Source organism: Mycotypha africana, assembly GCF_025528875.1.
Source record: "Mycotypha africana strain NRRL 2978 chromosome Unknown BDF20scaffold_7, whole genome shotgun sequence".
In the NCBI taxonomy this organism is placed as follows: domain Eukaryota; kingdom Fungi; phylum Mucoromycota; class Mucoromycetes; order Mucorales; family Mycotyphaceae; genus Mycotypha; species Mycotypha africana.
Window position 1 is genome coordinate 696,442 of NW_026515731.1, and position 14,982 is coordinate 711,423.

The 14,982-nt window shown below is 39.6% G+C and overlaps 6 protein-coding genes across 6 annotated transcripts; 4 read left to right on the top strand and 2 right to left on the bottom strand.

The window, feature by feature from the left end:
* Window positions 1-1,464: 1,464 nt before the first annotated feature.
* Window positions 1,465-2,209, top strand: BDF20DRAFT_877795 (50S ribosomal protein L19). The gene is made up of 2 exons (XM_053081467.1): window positions 1,465-1,484; window positions 1,616-2,209. Exon 2 carries the CDS (start codon window positions 1,717-1,719, stop codon window positions 2,125-2,127), a length of 411 nt encoding a protein of 136 aa, XP_052934775.1. The 5' UTR covers window positions 1,465-1,484; window positions 1,616-1,716; the 3' UTR covers window positions 2,128-2,209.
* Window positions 2,210-2,256: 47 nt separating this feature from the next.
* BDF20DRAFT_836713 (uncharacterized protein) lies at window positions 2,257-5,155 on the bottom strand (the record flags this gene model as incomplete). Its single annotated transcript, XM_053078978.1, has 4 exons — window positions 2,257-3,062; window positions 3,165-4,478; window positions 4,559-4,654; window positions 4,747-5,155. The coding sequence occupies 4 exons, from the start codon at window positions 5,153-5,155 to the stop codon at window positions 2,257-2,259; spliced, it is 2,625 nt and encodes an 874-aa protein (XP_052934776.1).
* A 740-nt stretch (window positions 5,156-5,895) lies between these two features.
* On the bottom strand, window positions 5,896-7,057 carry BDF20DRAFT_821935 (chromatin modification-related protein EAF3; the record flags this gene model as incomplete). Its single annotated transcript, XM_053077654.1, has 6 exons — window positions 5,896-6,208; window positions 6,243-6,289; window positions 6,369-6,467; window positions 6,546-6,744; window positions 6,823-6,908; window positions 6,974-7,057. 6 exons carry the CDS (start codon window positions 7,055-7,057, stop codon window positions 5,896-5,898), a joined length of 828 nt encoding a protein of 275 aa, XP_052934777.1.
* Window positions 7,058-8,185: 1,128 nt separating this feature from the next.
* On the top strand, window positions 8,186-9,916 carry BDF20DRAFT_597723 (Thiolase, N-terminal domain-containing protein). Its single transcript, XM_053075838.1, has 4 exons — window positions 8,186-8,313; window positions 8,403-8,501; window positions 8,576-8,761; window positions 8,865-9,916. The coding sequence occupies exons 1-4, from the start codon at window positions 8,301-8,303 to the stop codon at window positions 9,767-9,769; spliced, it is 1,203 nt and encodes a 400-aa protein (XP_052934778.1). The 5' UTR covers window positions 8,186-8,300; the 3' UTR covers window positions 9,770-9,916.
* A 147-nt stretch (window positions 9,917-10,063) lies between these two features.
* BDF20DRAFT_914250 (uncharacterized protein) lies at window positions 10,064-11,011 on the top strand (the record flags this gene model as incomplete). The annotated part of the gene is made up of 1 exon (XM_053084162.1): window positions 10,064-11,011. The coding sequence occupies one exon, from the start codon at window positions 10,064-10,066 to the stop codon at window positions 11,009-11,011; it is 948 nt and encodes a 315-aa protein (XP_052934779.1).
* A 1,251-nt stretch (window positions 11,012-12,262) lies between these two features.
* BDF20DRAFT_822829 (kinase-like domain-containing protein) lies at window positions 12,263-13,696 on the top strand (the record flags this gene model as incomplete). Its single annotated transcript, XM_053077745.1, has 3 exons — window positions 12,263-12,550; window positions 12,620-12,995; window positions 13,119-13,696. 3 exons carry the CDS (start codon window positions 12,263-12,265, stop codon window positions 13,694-13,696), a joined length of 1,242 nt encoding a protein of 413 aa, XP_052934780.1.
* Window positions 13,697-14,982: the final 1,286 nt, after the last annotated feature.

The window sequence follows — 14,982 nt, forward strand, 5'->3', positions numbered from 1 at the left end:
GGAAACGCATAGAAACGGATGATGGCTCATTTGTTTGTTTGTTAGTTAGTTTGTTTGTTTTCGTTTGGTAGCTGGCTATTGTATGTCAAACTGAAAAGATTTACCCTCTCCGCGCTTCCCTTTTTTGGAAGTTTGTTAGACAAACATTTGCAGGTCATTCCAGTCCGTATGCGGGGAGCTTTTATTGATTTTTTTTTTTTACGTTTTGATTCGCTTACAACTTAACGCGAGAAACGATGACCGATGAAAGTTGCCCAAAAAAAATATCTTTTGGTTTCTTGATTTGCAGATCTCTATTCTAATCCTCGTCTATTCTTATTTGCTATCCCAAGGTGCTGCTGTTGTCGGGCATCTAGTAAGTCATTTGTTTGAAAGAAAATCTATCGACAAAAAAAAAAAAAAAGTAGGGTGCTGTTGCGCGATAGACAATAGAGGTGGTTATAATACGGCTTCAAGATGAGTCAGTGATTGGTAAAAAACGACCAACAGATATCTTTTTGACTAATCATAAGCTTAATGATTACCAAAGCATCACATAATACGGCCGTTAAATAGGCTTCATCTATTTTGCTCTGCATCGAGATGACAAAGATAGACCTAATCACTTTCTGTGCATGACAACAGCAACCTTGTATGGGATCGATTTGATCGGCAGATATCTTTTCTTTTTTCATTTCCGTTATCATGCACTATGACGCAACCATTAGAAAGCTGTTCTTGAACGCGTAAAAAACTGTAGGATAATAGGCAATCATTTACGTTTTTGTATTAGCCTTTCTTTAACGATAACAGGATGATAACAATGGATAAGGAGGAAGGGAGCGGTGAGGGAAAAAGAGCCAAGACAAAATCAGATAAACGAAACGTAGCTGTATATGCCTTGTGTCGTTGTATATCGATTATCCGCCGCCTTATACTGTCTATATTTATTTAGCATGCCACAAAAATGAGTGCTGTAAGCTGTCTCTACGAAGCAACTTCCCATCTCGTGAATAGCGGAATGTTGTGCCTTCCCATTGAAAACAGTTTAAAAAACGAGCTTGAATAAAGACGTACTTGCTCTTCATAAGTAAAAGAAAAACCATGAACCATAAAATCAAAACCTAGACCATTCCTATCTGTTCTTTCGAGGCCTCAGTCACTCGTATTTTAAAGTACAGTTGTGTGTACTTTTACCCCTCTGTTAACATCGCCTTGAAGCCTTCGTGATTTCATTTCACTTTTCCGCTTCCCGACCCTCTGAGGATGGGCCACCCAAGATTCGGACCGAACAAACCCAAGCCTGAATCGATCTGTACCTTTTTGCTGTGACTTGGTATTTTTCAGACCCCCCTCATTTCCCTAAGGATGGTGTGGTTCTTCGTTTCTTCTGCTTATATTACCCCAGAATTTCAGGAATCCTATATATTACACGATGAATGCATTGAAAACTGTTGTTTCAAGGTTGTCAACAAAAACAATTCGCCCAGTGATAAACACAAAATGTAAGTTATTTGAGTCCCCAACATACCCAAATAAAAGGGCGAACTGCAGGCAGGCTCTCCCTCCCTTGAAGCAAGGAGACCAACAGCCACCATGTACAGGAAAGCTAATAGCCTTTTCATACACACCTTAGTTCATTATGCCACAGCAGCTACAACGGCGACAACATCAACAACAACAACAACAACAACAACAGCAAATACAGCAGCAAAAAAGTTACCTAAAATTGATGTGATGCGACATGTCGACCAACAGCTTACAGAAGCAGCCAACACAGACGGACGTAAAGATCTGTTTAGCCGTACCAACAAAAACGGTATTCGACCTGGTGCTATTGTGCTTGTTGAAACATACAACAGACCTGGAGAAACAGCCTCGCAAAGTTTTATGGGCGTCTGCATTGCCATTCGTCGAAAGGGCATCAACACTCATTTCACACTAAGAAATATGGTGATGCGTGTCGGTGTAGAACAACGATTCCAGCTTTATTCACCTTTATTAAAGAGTATTAAAGTATTGCCTCGACCCAACGAAGAGAAATTCAGAAGAGCGAAATTGTACTATTTAAGAGAGGAACCAGGAAAGGCATTACAACCTATGCAATCATTATGGAAACAAGAATTATTGGATAGAGCAAAGAATTAACAAAAGAGATGAGATGTTAAGCTGTCAATATCATTAAATAGTATAGGAAGAGATGGGTAATAAAAAAAATAAAAAAATAAAAAAAAGGAGGGGGAGGCACACATCAGCTCCCTGTTTTATTTGAACAAGTTAATTTAATGGGATAAGTGGAAGGTAGTGTACTTTAGCAAGCCCAACTCCACCTTTAATAGTAAGTAAAGCATCGTAGGGCAGACTGTTTTTCAACCTAGTAAAGGCAGGCAGTTCACCTTGAACCCAATCATCATACACACAACTGAACTGCGCTTGACCCGCGACTTGATTCGCATCAAACGCGAGATCCCAATGGAGTGTACTTTGTTGCTTCTTACTATAAACAGTGATGGCATGCATTGTCTCATTTGCGTCTTTCTTTTCAATCGAACGTCCATTCACCCACGCCTCTAATCCACGAATGTCTGTGTTTGTGAATTGCAGTTGGCATATCAGACTATGCTCCACGCGCGATGTGATATTGACACGACACCGCTCTACATCACACAAAGTGGTCCATTCCAGTTGAGACACTTCCTGCGCCTCATCCCGAGCATACATAGGTGCCAGTTCGGTTTGATACGTGCATCGGGTTTGGTAAGTCATGTAGGGCTCGCAAGTCAGCGTATCGAGCTCTGACGGAGGCAACACGTCTTTCAGCGTTCTTTCGAGCACACCGAACGAAGATCCCGTAATTAAGGCCACAGTGGCTAACGAGTCGGTCGTGTTGTATTCTTGGTTAAACACAATACGGTTAGGAGAAGATCCACCATTGAAGGGTTGTGAAAGAGCACAGCCCAAAAAGAGGAGGATGAATACAGCGCTGCAACAGAACGTTGTCTTTTGAATTTCGCCGGCTGCATGAACCCAAGGCAATAAATGCAGAACAATCAACATGATCGGAACAGCAAATAAAGCATACACTGGTAAATAGTAAAAAGAAAGGAACCCGTGCGTTAGCTCTTGACCCTACCCTGCAACCCATCACCGCGCCCCCCAACAATAAATAAATAATAATTACATACGGGTTGATTCAGGTGTTCCATCAGCAGTGGTATGACGCATAGAATCCATGGTGAGGAACAAAAATTCAGACATCAAGATAACTGGCATCAGCGTTTGGATCACAAACGCAATCGACCAGAACCGACTGACCTTTCTCCCTACGAGGGTCACGATCACCTCACTTTCCTCCTGTTCATCTTCAGCATCCGCATCCACAGGATCCGTATTTTCCAATACAAGTGTGGCTAGGACGCTACTGATAAAGAAATAAATGGCAAAGTAGATAGCCGCCACTTTCTTACATCCCAAATAGGTAGCCAGAGCAAGCAATACCCACCAAAATGCCGTGAGACCGTAAAACCCTACTTCCATTCTTGTCAGGCTCAACGGAACGGACGGGACCCAATGAAGCAACACCCATTGCGAAATGAGCAGGCCCAAAAAGGCAGCGCCTGCCAAATAAAGAACGACGCTGTTGCTACTTCCATACGTAGATGATGGGTTGATCATTAGCATCACCCAAGCGGAAAGAGCCGTCAAGACAATCATAAAGAGGACAGCCACCACCGTCGCCAAAAAGCCTTGAGCGACACTCCGCAGTTGGCGTTTCAAGAGCTTTTTCAATTCCTGCGCATCCGACACGGAAGTTTTATGCGACCACCAGAACCCTACACAAAGACCCACAGGAACCACCGTCAAGGCAAGGATGTTCAGCAGCTGACAGGTGAAGAAACTGTAGGCCAGCATGAAGCGACCCAGAATATCGTAATAGATGATGTGTTCAGGCTCTCCGGATTGGGGAAGTAGGGTCGAGCTGCTGTCGATACTCAATACGGTGGCTAATGCCATCTGACCCATGTGTTGCAAAGAATGGGGCGTCGTATGCGCCAGATCGTCTCGTTGCGTATGGTAGTGGGAGCGAGGATAATAAAATGCAAAATCCAATCCCGGAACACCATGCTTTGCAAACGTTGTGTAATCGGTATCACTCTTTAGAAGCTTGGCTTGCAGCAGGTCGTTGCCTAATGGGGATGCATGGACAAAACGGGCCTTGGATTTCGCTAAACCTTGTACAGCAGCCAAACTGCTACTTCTGAACAATAAGGCTCGTCCGCCCGCACCTGTTCCCTCCAAATTGACGAAAAGCTTGATGCTGGAAAACCACGGATGGTGAACAAAGGCATCGGCGCCTATTAAACCTCCCTCTTCAAAATTGTTGAATAAAAAGATCACCGTATGTTTGGGAGGATGATGAACAAAGTACCGAAGAAGCTCGAGAGCAACGGCTGTGCCCATTCCGTTGTCTGTCACACCATGACTTGTGGATACGCTATCTAACAGATAAAGGTGTGTAAGACGATTTTCGTTTTTCTTTCTTTTGCTTGCAGACACTTGCAAAAAATACTAAGCTTACCGTAATGTGCATTTATCAGATACGATTCTTCTGTCGTATTGGAAGCTCCTGTCAAGCGAATAATAATATTTCTCGACTCTACTAACCAGTATTCATCTTTAGAATGATATAACATTTCCTGTGAGTTCTTTTTTCTGTCTCCTCTCAAATTCCAATACAGCTCGTTTCTCTCTGAAAACTATATATACCTGATGTAAACTTATTCCTTTTGGAAACTAGATCGGTTGGGTCTTCTTCAATTATTTCCATAGGTATACCACGCTTACTTGCTTCCACTTTAAACTCGCGCGCTAACTGTATAATCCACTCCTTCATTTCCTCATTGCCACGTTGATTCGCAGAATGAGGTGTATTGAAATGAGACAAATATTCGTTATAAGAGTGGATGCCCGGGAAACTGTTGTATTTGCTTGCTTCAACATCAGAAAGGGGGGTTGGCAATGTATTGCGAATGGTATAGACAAGGCTTATCAGGATGAATAAGAAGCCAAACACATAAAGGTAGATTTGCTTTCGGGTTTTCCTTTGTAGAGGTGTTCCCGAATGGCGATCGACTATGCTTGATAATAAGGGTGTTCTTTCATTCCATGAACTCATTTGAGCACATAAACAAAGGCCTTCAAAAAACTCAATAAAATGGTGAGAGAAAGACGTGTGGGGGAAGGGTGTGTGGGGACAGGAAAGTTAAATGAAAGGAAAGACTTTTCTGTTCTATCAGCCAGCTGAATCGACTAATTCAAACTCAATTTCATGCAGTTAAAAATGCTAAAAATCTCCTCAGTCATGTGCCCTTCAAAACCAGCAACAACAATATGGATGCCAACATTTTTATTGCTCCCTTTTCCTTTCGGTTTAGCCATACTACTCTTCAATGAAGTGATCTAAAACAATGGCTTTACATTGCATTATTGCCTTATTGATACTACTTAAATTGGTCAAACAATATTATAAACGCCAAGTGGAACGAGCAGAGTTGGTGAAGAATCAACAAGGAGTTTGAAATGCTCGCAGGCCCAAACCAGGTACCAGCCATTTCTACAATACCTATCAAAGTATCAACGAGAGTAAATCACGATGGCTTTTATTAAAAGAGATTCAATATTGTAGATAGTTGTAAATAGTCGCTGCTAGGTGTAAAGTATATACAAACGCTCCTAGCTTTAGTGCAGGTATTGTTGATTTCTATACATAAAGTTGAGGTCGAGGCCTTTACTCTGCTGATGTGCTTTGGTAATCATTAGCAAAGTACTCCTTCTCATGAAGTTTAATGAACCTATTCGGAATCGACATCATGGTCTTAGAACATGGCGCACTCTTTAGCCGTCATTGTACGTTCATTACCTTAGAAATTCTTCAAACTTTGCAATCAGTTCAATAATTGTTTCAACGTCCATATTCGTCTCCCCTAACAGATTGGGTATTTCTACAAAAAGTCGAAGGAGGTGTTCCGCACCATATACTGTACTGGGTTCGATGCGTCGGTTTTTGCATACCTCTTCGTATTGTTTTCGCTCGTAACGATATAGCAAAGATACACCTAAAGTCTTGTTAAAGTAAAGGCGTAGACCAGAAATAAATTCATCGAGTATCTCATCCTTCCTAAATAAGTTTGATATGTCAGTGGTATCACATAAACGATGACTGGTATAACTTTGAAATTTACACTTGATATGCCTCTTTGTACTCTTCTAATATCTTATCCACAGTAATACTTCTAGGTATTCGCAATATCTGAAGATAAGAATTAATTGAATAATCTTGCTTGAAAAGTATAACAATAAACTCTGGAGCTTGTTTTTGCGCTGTTTACCTGCTTATTTTTTGTAATATTCTCCCAATCGTCTACCAGTAAGCCCTTCAATGATTCCGGCATAGTCACTTTGAACTCAGGTCTCTTTGACTCTTCTTCCTATCAATTGACCACATTTTGTCATCTTAATAACAATTTCATAATAAAGTAACGCTTCACGTAAGTGTGCGCGTTTACCAGCTTTATCTTGTCTTGACTAGAATCCCTGTTTCTCTTCCTACTCCTTGACTCGCCCATATCATGTATCGAAGGTATCGTTGAAGAAGATGCTCTCGAAGGCTTTCTTTTTGTTGTTGATTCTTTCAACTGTCGTTGTTTCTGTAAATTCGCTTCTGTATACTTTAAAACTCGATCTTCAGTGATCCATTCATCCCAACTATAGTCGAGCAAATACACGATTCGATTAATTCGCGCGCATACAACAGAAAAAACGATCTACTCCAATTCATTTTACGTTTGCTTCCAGCCTTTATAATGAACAAAATACTGATTCACTTCTTGACCTTCGGTCTCGTCCAATCGTCTTTCTTTTTTCAAGATCTATAATACTCTACGGATTAGATGTTTAAAAGCTGCGTTGCTTTCAGAAACTGTAAGTGGTTTACCTTTGCTTCATATATAAATGGTCCATGATAGCATAGCACTTTTTCGTCTTTATCGTATAGAAAGGTATTGTCTTGTTTAGCCATAATACTGTGTGTTTCAGTTGTAAAAGGAAAAAAAGGACAGAAAAAGGGAGTATTTGGTTGCCTGAACAACCAAAGTGAAATTGAAAGTCAGCTCTTCTTCAAATTGATGCAGTAGGAAAGAAATCCAGGCTTAGTGGGCGATAGCAATGCTTTTATCAACTACCGAATTCCTTTCTCCAAGAGTGCGAAGAATCATTTTCACTCTTTTTCAAATTGACTTTCGCTTGCATATCATAAAAAGTTGACGACGTATGGCTAGCGTCGAATTACAATGGTCAGTGACGAGTACTCGCAAGTTGTAGCCTTATCGTAGACGGTTTTGGACGTACTACTATCAGTGCGCTGCTATATAGCAACACGACGATTTTTGAGATCCATGGACTCTTTTAAATCGTCAACGACGCTTACTTAATATAAGATTATCTCTTCTTATCGTTTTACTCTATGCACTTCGTACAAGAAAAAAATAAAATAAAATAAAGAAAACCTTGACACAACGATGAAATCGAGAGGTACACAGACGCCCATAGGCATTAACGCAGAAAAAGTACAATGGATCAAAGACACTTTTGTGCAAGGTAAAAGTTTTCTTTTACAAGTAAAAGCGGAGAGACTAGCAGAACCCTTACGTTTATCTCCTGAGCTACTACATAGCATGAACCTAAATAAATCATAGGTCTTTCATCATGTATCGAGAATTGTATGTGATGTGGATGCAGACATTTGTTGGTTTCTCCCTTTTTTTGTCACTCAACAATTCAACTAACTTGCTACTCATAACAAAACACTCGCATAAGGATGACAGTTGAATCATAACAACAAGATAGACATTTGATGATCAACAGGTATTTTCGTTTGTAACACTTGGTCCGATATGTACTATGCCACTGCATGCAGAAAAAGCCAAGTTCAACTTGGAGGGGACTAAGCAAAGCAGTAATGGGCATAAGAAAGAGTTTTGGGGGGACATAACACTGCATTTTTCTTTTTTGTAAATCCGAATACGGAGGTCAATTGACAAAAGGCACCAAGTGTATTTTTTTAGACAGGAATCTAAATTTTTTTTTGTCGAACCATCCTCTTGATTGGCCTAGAAGCAGATTGTCAAACATAATGAAAAGAACACGTCCAGTTTTTTTGCACAGCTACCTTTTTTTACTTTCTTTTTTCATTTGTTTTCTTCCTCCCCTCCTCCTTTCAAACCGTACCTTTTTTTTCTTTCTTCTTTTCCATTAACCATACAATGTCTGCTCGTGGTATGTATCACATAAAGTGGCAGGAGGAGAAAGAGAGCAACACATTGGAGTTGAATGTTAACCGCTTCATGAACTTTTTTTTTTCATAGACGTTTATATTTCTGCTGTTAGCCGTACACCTTTGGGTGGTTTCAACGGTTCTTTAGCCTCTCTCCAAGCTACCAAGCTCGGTTCTATTGCTATTGAAGGTAATTCCTTGCTATTGATTTCGTCGTGTATTTCTCTTAGAGGAAGTCTGACATTGTGTGGATTATTTCTACTTGTTGCTCTACAGCTGCTGTCAAGAAATCAAACGTTCCTGTCGAAGCTGTTGAAGAAGTCTTCTTCGGTTGTGTTTTGCCTGCTAACCTTGGCCAAAACCCTGCTCGTGTTGCTGCTCTTGGCGCTGGTCTTAAGGACACTACCATCGCTACTACTGTTAACAAGGTTTGTGCTTCTGGTATGAAAGGTACAGTATTGAAACGCCCAACAAAAGGATCGTTAAAGGAATACAGAGCTCCAATGTTAACGTTAAACTATTCACTTTTTGGTGGGGAAACATCAATTTATAGCTGTCATTTTAGGTGCACAATCTATCATGCTCGGTAACGCAGATGTTGTTGTTGCAGGTGGTATGGAATCAATGACCAACACACCCTACTACCTTCCCAAGCAACGTTTCGGTTCTGTTTATGGCAACACTGAAGTCGTTGATGGTGTTGTAAAGGATGGTTTGTTTGATGTTTATAATGAATATTTGATGGGTGTAGCTGCTGAAGAATGTGCTAAGGAATATGACATCAGCCGTGAACAACAAGATGATTTCGCTATTGAATCTTATAAGCGTGCTCAAGCTGCTCATGCTGCTGGTTACTACAAGGATGAAATCGTTCCTATCACCGTTTCTGGTGGTCGTGGTAAGCCTGATCGTGTCGTTGAAGTAGATGACGAAACTGCCAAATTGAACGAAGAAAAGTTACGTGCCGTTCGTCCCGCTTTTGCCGGTAAGGAAGGTACTGTCACTGCACCCAATTCCTCTCCTTTGAGTGATGGTGCTGCTGCTATTGTTCTTTGCTCCAAAGAAGCTGCTGAAAAGTACAACTTGCCCTTGTTGGCCAAGATTAAGGGTTGGGGTGACGCTGCTCAAGCTCCTGCTCGCTTCACTACCTCGCCCGCTCTCGCTATACCCAAAGCTATCAAGCACGCTGGTTTGAAGGCTGAAGATATCGATTACTATGAAATTAACGAAGCTTTCTCTGTTGTGGCTTGTGCCAACACTAAGATTTTGAACTTGGATAAGGATAAGGTCAATGTTTGGGGTGGTGCTGTTGCTATGGGCCATCCTTTGGGCTGTTCCGGTGCTAGAATTATTGCTACTTTAACCTCTGTTTTAAGACACAAGGATGCCAAATATGGTGCTGCTGGTATTTGTAACGGTGGTGGTGGTGCTTCTGCCATCGTTATCGAGCGTTTGTAAATTCACTAATTAATTTCATGACCCTTCCATCTCTTTTCCTCTTTCATCATTTACATAATATCTTGTCGTGGTCTATTCTCTAGCCTTAGAATGAATCTACACAATAAACGTACATAATTTTTCTCATCACAGTAACAGATGTCTAAAAATAGAAATGCCAACAAAACAAGCAACAAAAGCGGTGGGCTTGGGCCGCAAAGTATCCATATATAATTGGTCTGAATTCGATAGATCAAGGAACGAAGTTTATCTTTTTCCTTATCTTCCTCTATCTGCGGTTCTTTATACACCGAGATGTTGAACGCGCAAGAAATTGTTTGGATTTTCTATATGGCTCTGCTCTTCTTTTTCACTGCCATTTTAATATGGCGTTGCCGAGACAAACTTCATTTGATACCGTTCGTGATCTTTGGCATCATCATCATCATCAGCTTATTTTATCAACTGAATGTTGATGACAGCCTCAACCAAGTATATACAGCACCAATATCAACACATCTGCAACAACACTACTGGTCCAGCAAAAGCTTAGTGTTTCATACTTTACCTATCATATCCACGCTATTGTTTTCTGGTATCGTGGAAGCACAACTGACATATGTACGCCATCTAACAGCTGCTACAAACATAACCAATGTTCGCAGACTAAAAATCTATTGGGTGCTTTTGATGAGCTTTATCGCGTACATTCTCTTTGCAAGTATATCTTTTCTTATTCAGTTCGTTATAGAAAGCTCAAGACAGCAACGCATCTATGCCTCTGTCTTTGTTACCATGATGTTTTTGTCGTCAACTTTTAATACAGCAACGATGCTATTTTATCTCTATTCAATCCACCATTCAAATCACAGCTATATTCGACAAAAAGCTTCTGACCTCTTCTATCTACGGACAGTACCTGCTCTATTATCCATCTTCACTGGTGGCCTAGTAATTCTGAATTGGTTATATTGTTTTGCTTCGTATAGATTGCCTACACTAATTTGGATTGTTTTGGAAACTATATTTGTGTATTTACCAATCGTTCTATTAATGGCAACCTGTATTCATTGTAGTAAACTTAGAAAAAGATTGGGTCGTCAGTATTCTGTTCAGGAGCAAAAGAAAAGATACAGTATCAATCAACCAGTTCCAGCAACAATGAACAACACAGCTGCTACCACATTTGAAATCGCACAAGCATCTAGAACTACTGTGCCACCTGCTACTTATCAACCGATAAATAAATCCTTCATTATTTAATGCACAAATTTCAATAGACCATGTTTTACAACGTATACATTCCTATGTTGACTTTCACGCATCACATCCATTACAAGAGGCTTTTATGCCTAAACTCTTGTACGCCAAATTAATTGTTTAATTTTTATTCATTAATGTCTTCCCAACAAATTAGTAATTCCAACATCCAATTCAAGCTATTATAGCCTATTTTAGCATGTTGCTATTATATAGATGTGCAAGTTATTACACATTCATGCTTTATGAAAAGTCCTGAAGCTTAATAAGGTGATCGATCAGTGTCATTGATTTTGATTGGCTGTGGCATTTACTGTACTTTTTGGAAGCACTGCACATTACTCATTTGAAATTCATATGACTGATTTCCTATAACGGCTAATTTATTCTAACGGTCCTTTGCCTTTTAGAGTTTTTATAAATACTCAAAAATCCTCACAGGCGTGACATTTGTTTATTTTACAAAATTGTTACGGCGATTGAGTCTCTGAACCGTACGATTTTATCATGTTTCTTATTAAACAATGAGATTGCACTTATACAAATTTGCAACCCTACTTCAACGTTCCCTTTCGGAGATGGAAATCAAATTAGAAATCAAATCGAAAAAAAAAGTCATCCATTGATCAGTTTCCATTCTTCCTTTTTTTTTTCTGTTTTCAGAAAGATTATTCTTTTGTTCTTCTTTTGCGTTACGATTTTACTTATAATACATCGATCATGGGGTTTTTTCAATCTTTATTCAATAAAGAAAAGGGTGCTCATCATGCAAGAAAAGAAGCAGTTATGTCCAAAAGCACACCGATCAGAAAGACCGCGCCTACACCAGCTGAACACAATTGCCAAAGTCTCGTAGCAGAATCCACAGCAGAACCAGCAAAGGATAGCAGTAAATTCACACATAGTCGGCGTAGCAGCCTCCGTAGTGTATTGGATTCTATTATGCCTAATAATCATCATGATGCGTCTAAAGAAGATCTTTCTAATATACCCAATTCCTCTTCAAATGTTTCCCCTAATCAATCAATGAATTTTGTTTCTGCTGCTGCTAATAATAACAATACGAATACACCATCAAAAAGCGCAGCAACGATGAAAGTCTCACCAACCTCCTCTTTGAACCGCTCAGGATCTTCAAAGAAAAAACCAGGATTATCGTCTCGCAAGGGATCCATTGACCATCAGCATTCATGCCATTCACAACAGCAACGCCGATTCCAGCTGTTGGAGGATGGTACACACAGACATCACTTAATGTTGCCTGCCCCAAATCGACTTGCTGCCTCTATAAATGGGTTAGTCTCGGGGTTGGCGAAACAGTCTCTTCGTTTTACCCAACAATGGGCAGAAAGAAAGATATCCATAGATGAAATAAAGAAAGAACGCGCTACACTGAACGCAAAACTAAAGAGGACCGAGAATAGGACGCTACAGGAAAAGTGGGGTAGTTGCCAGGAAACAATTGGTAAAGGTGCTTCGGGTGTTGTGAGAGTATTACATAGAATTGATGAAAATAAAGTGGAACATTTGTACGCAGTGAAGGTAAGAACAAAAATCAAAACAAAAAGTCGTCGCACATGCATACGCCATATTCAACTTTTGCTGTTTTAGGAATTACGGAAAAAAACGTCTGAGAGTTCGAAAGGATACATCAATCGCCTTATTGCAGAATTCTACATTTCATCGTCTATGCAACATATTAACATCATCAAAACATTTGATCTCTTACCTATGCATGAGACATCACCTATTTATGGTCAAGTCATGGAATATAGTGGAGGCGGTGATTTGTTCGATGTCTTGTACGACTCACCGGATGGACTGGATGTGAATGAAGCCAATTGCTTTTTTAAACAGTTAATGTGCGGTGTTTGTTATTTGCATGAAATGGGTGTAGCTCACCGAGATTTGAAGCCTGAAAATCTTCTTCTAACAACGACTGGATGTCTAAAAATATCTGATTTTGGGTCAGCAGCTTGTTTTAAAGGTACCAAAATGCAATGCGATGAGGATGAGGATAACGATGAAAAACAAAAGCAGAAGAAGAAGTCTAAGAAGCTGCTGCAAAATCGTAGCCGTAGTAGTAGTAAAGAAAGAACAGAAAAAGAAGAAGACAACGACGATGACGATGATGAAGAAAGTGATGATGATGACAATGATTGTAATAAAATACATCTTGTACGTGGTTTAGTCGGATCAGAACCTTATATTGCACCTGAAGAGTTTACGAAAAAATCTTACGATGCGCGACTAGTGGATGTTTGGAGCTGCGGTATCATCTATATGGCTATGAGAAAATCGACGCACTTATGGCAAGTAGCTAAAAGCGGAGAGGACGAGGCGTATGACAAATATTTGAAATTCAGACAGTTACTTGATGAGGAGAGAGAAAATGCAAGACGCGAGCACTCCATGAGACGAAAGTTAGAAAAGACATTATCAGAGCAAGATAGACTAGCTGAGCGAGCCAAGAGGGAAGCGGATGTAGTAAAGGCAAGAGAGACGATACGTAGAAAGGCAAGAGATGCTGGCTGTTATCATTTTGAAGGAATCGATATCCATGCTAAAAAGGTCATGTATCGTATATTGGATCCAAATCCAGAAAAGCGTATTACGGCAAGTGAGGTTTTACAAAGTGACTGGTGCCGTAATATCTACAGTTGTGTGCAAGCTGACAGCCATTGTTAATCAACATGACTATTTGCACAAGAGCTACCCCTACACTTAGCATAATATTTAATCTCTAATATTGTAATTCTTCCACATACTCAAGCATTTCCTTTTTCGATGATACTCTAATATTAATTTATTTTGTGGAGTGCATAAATCACTAACAATGTATATAGATGCTTCATTGACTGTAGCATATATTAGATACAGATGACCATTTTTTTTTAAAATTTTTTCCTTTATTCAAAAAAATATTATAATGGACACAAGCTAATTCTTAAATTCGAGCCATAACAATTGTTTAATCAGATTGCTTCCTTTTAAACGAACGTTCGAGTTTCGACGAAAGATACTGTTTCAATTTACGTGAATAAATCCTCTACCCTCATTATGCTGGTTCTCGAAGAAAACACAATTATTGCATTCGAAAAGACATTATTTTAATATAGATCGCATGAGATTGATTTGTATTCTTTAAAGCCTGAAAATTGATAGAAACGTAACGAATAATCCAATAAGTAGGATCAAGAATTCTTATTGACGCCTTCTTCAAATGTTGCGATAATTGCTGCTATAAAGAACACTGCCTGTTCCAGAGAACGAGAACGATCCGGACAAAAAGCGGTTATGGTGAATTGAGAGTTATATGTAACCGCAATAGATTGTCTCTATCCTCGGCCATTATCAGCGCGTAACAGCATTCATTCCTGACCTATTATGTAACAACATTTTTCATTTGGTGTATCGGTTTTCGAATATGAAGTGGTGCTGATTTTGGTGAGATTGATCATGTAAACAGCGCAAGCTACAGTTTTTTTCTTATATAGCAATAAGCTTTGTGGTTACTGACAAGGAGGGCCTAATGCATCCACCGAGCGTAGAAAACATCAGATCATGCGCGCAGCGTCATTATTAAAACAAGGTGATTTTCCCAAACATGGTTCTCCAGGTTTCTGGGGATGCTTCTCATTAAAATATCGGTAAAGAGTAAAAGAGTGCTGAACACACAATTCAATGACAGAACAAAAGTAACAATGTATATGGTAATGCTGCACAGCAGCAGCAGCTTCAGTATGTATTGCAATCTCATACTCGTGGTATTTTAGTTGAGCGTAATAAAATATAATCTGTTATAATGTAAATCGAAATGTAATTGCTTAAGGTGAAAGTCTTTGAATTAGCAGCAGCTAACATTTTACTCTAGTTAGTCAACGAGGAAAAAGAAAACGATATTGCAATTACGAAAAATCTTTGTTTATCTTTTTAATTCAATCAAAAAAATAAGAATGATTTTATCAGGTGTG

Coding starts and splice junctions, on each gene's coding strand:
- BDF20DRAFT_877795 (XM_053081467.1), top strand. CDS start 1,717: ATGCGACATGTCGACCAACAGCTTACAGAAGCAGCCAACACAGACGGA.
- BDF20DRAFT_597723 (XM_053075838.1), top strand. Junction 8,502..8,575: donor CGGTTCTATTGCTATTGAAG/GTAATTCCTTGC, acceptor TTATTTCTACTT/GTTGCTCTACAGCTGCTGTC. Junction 8,762..8,864: donor TTGTGCTTCTGGTATGAAAG/GTACAGTATTGA, acceptor ATCAATTTATAG/CTGTCATTTTAGGTGCACAA.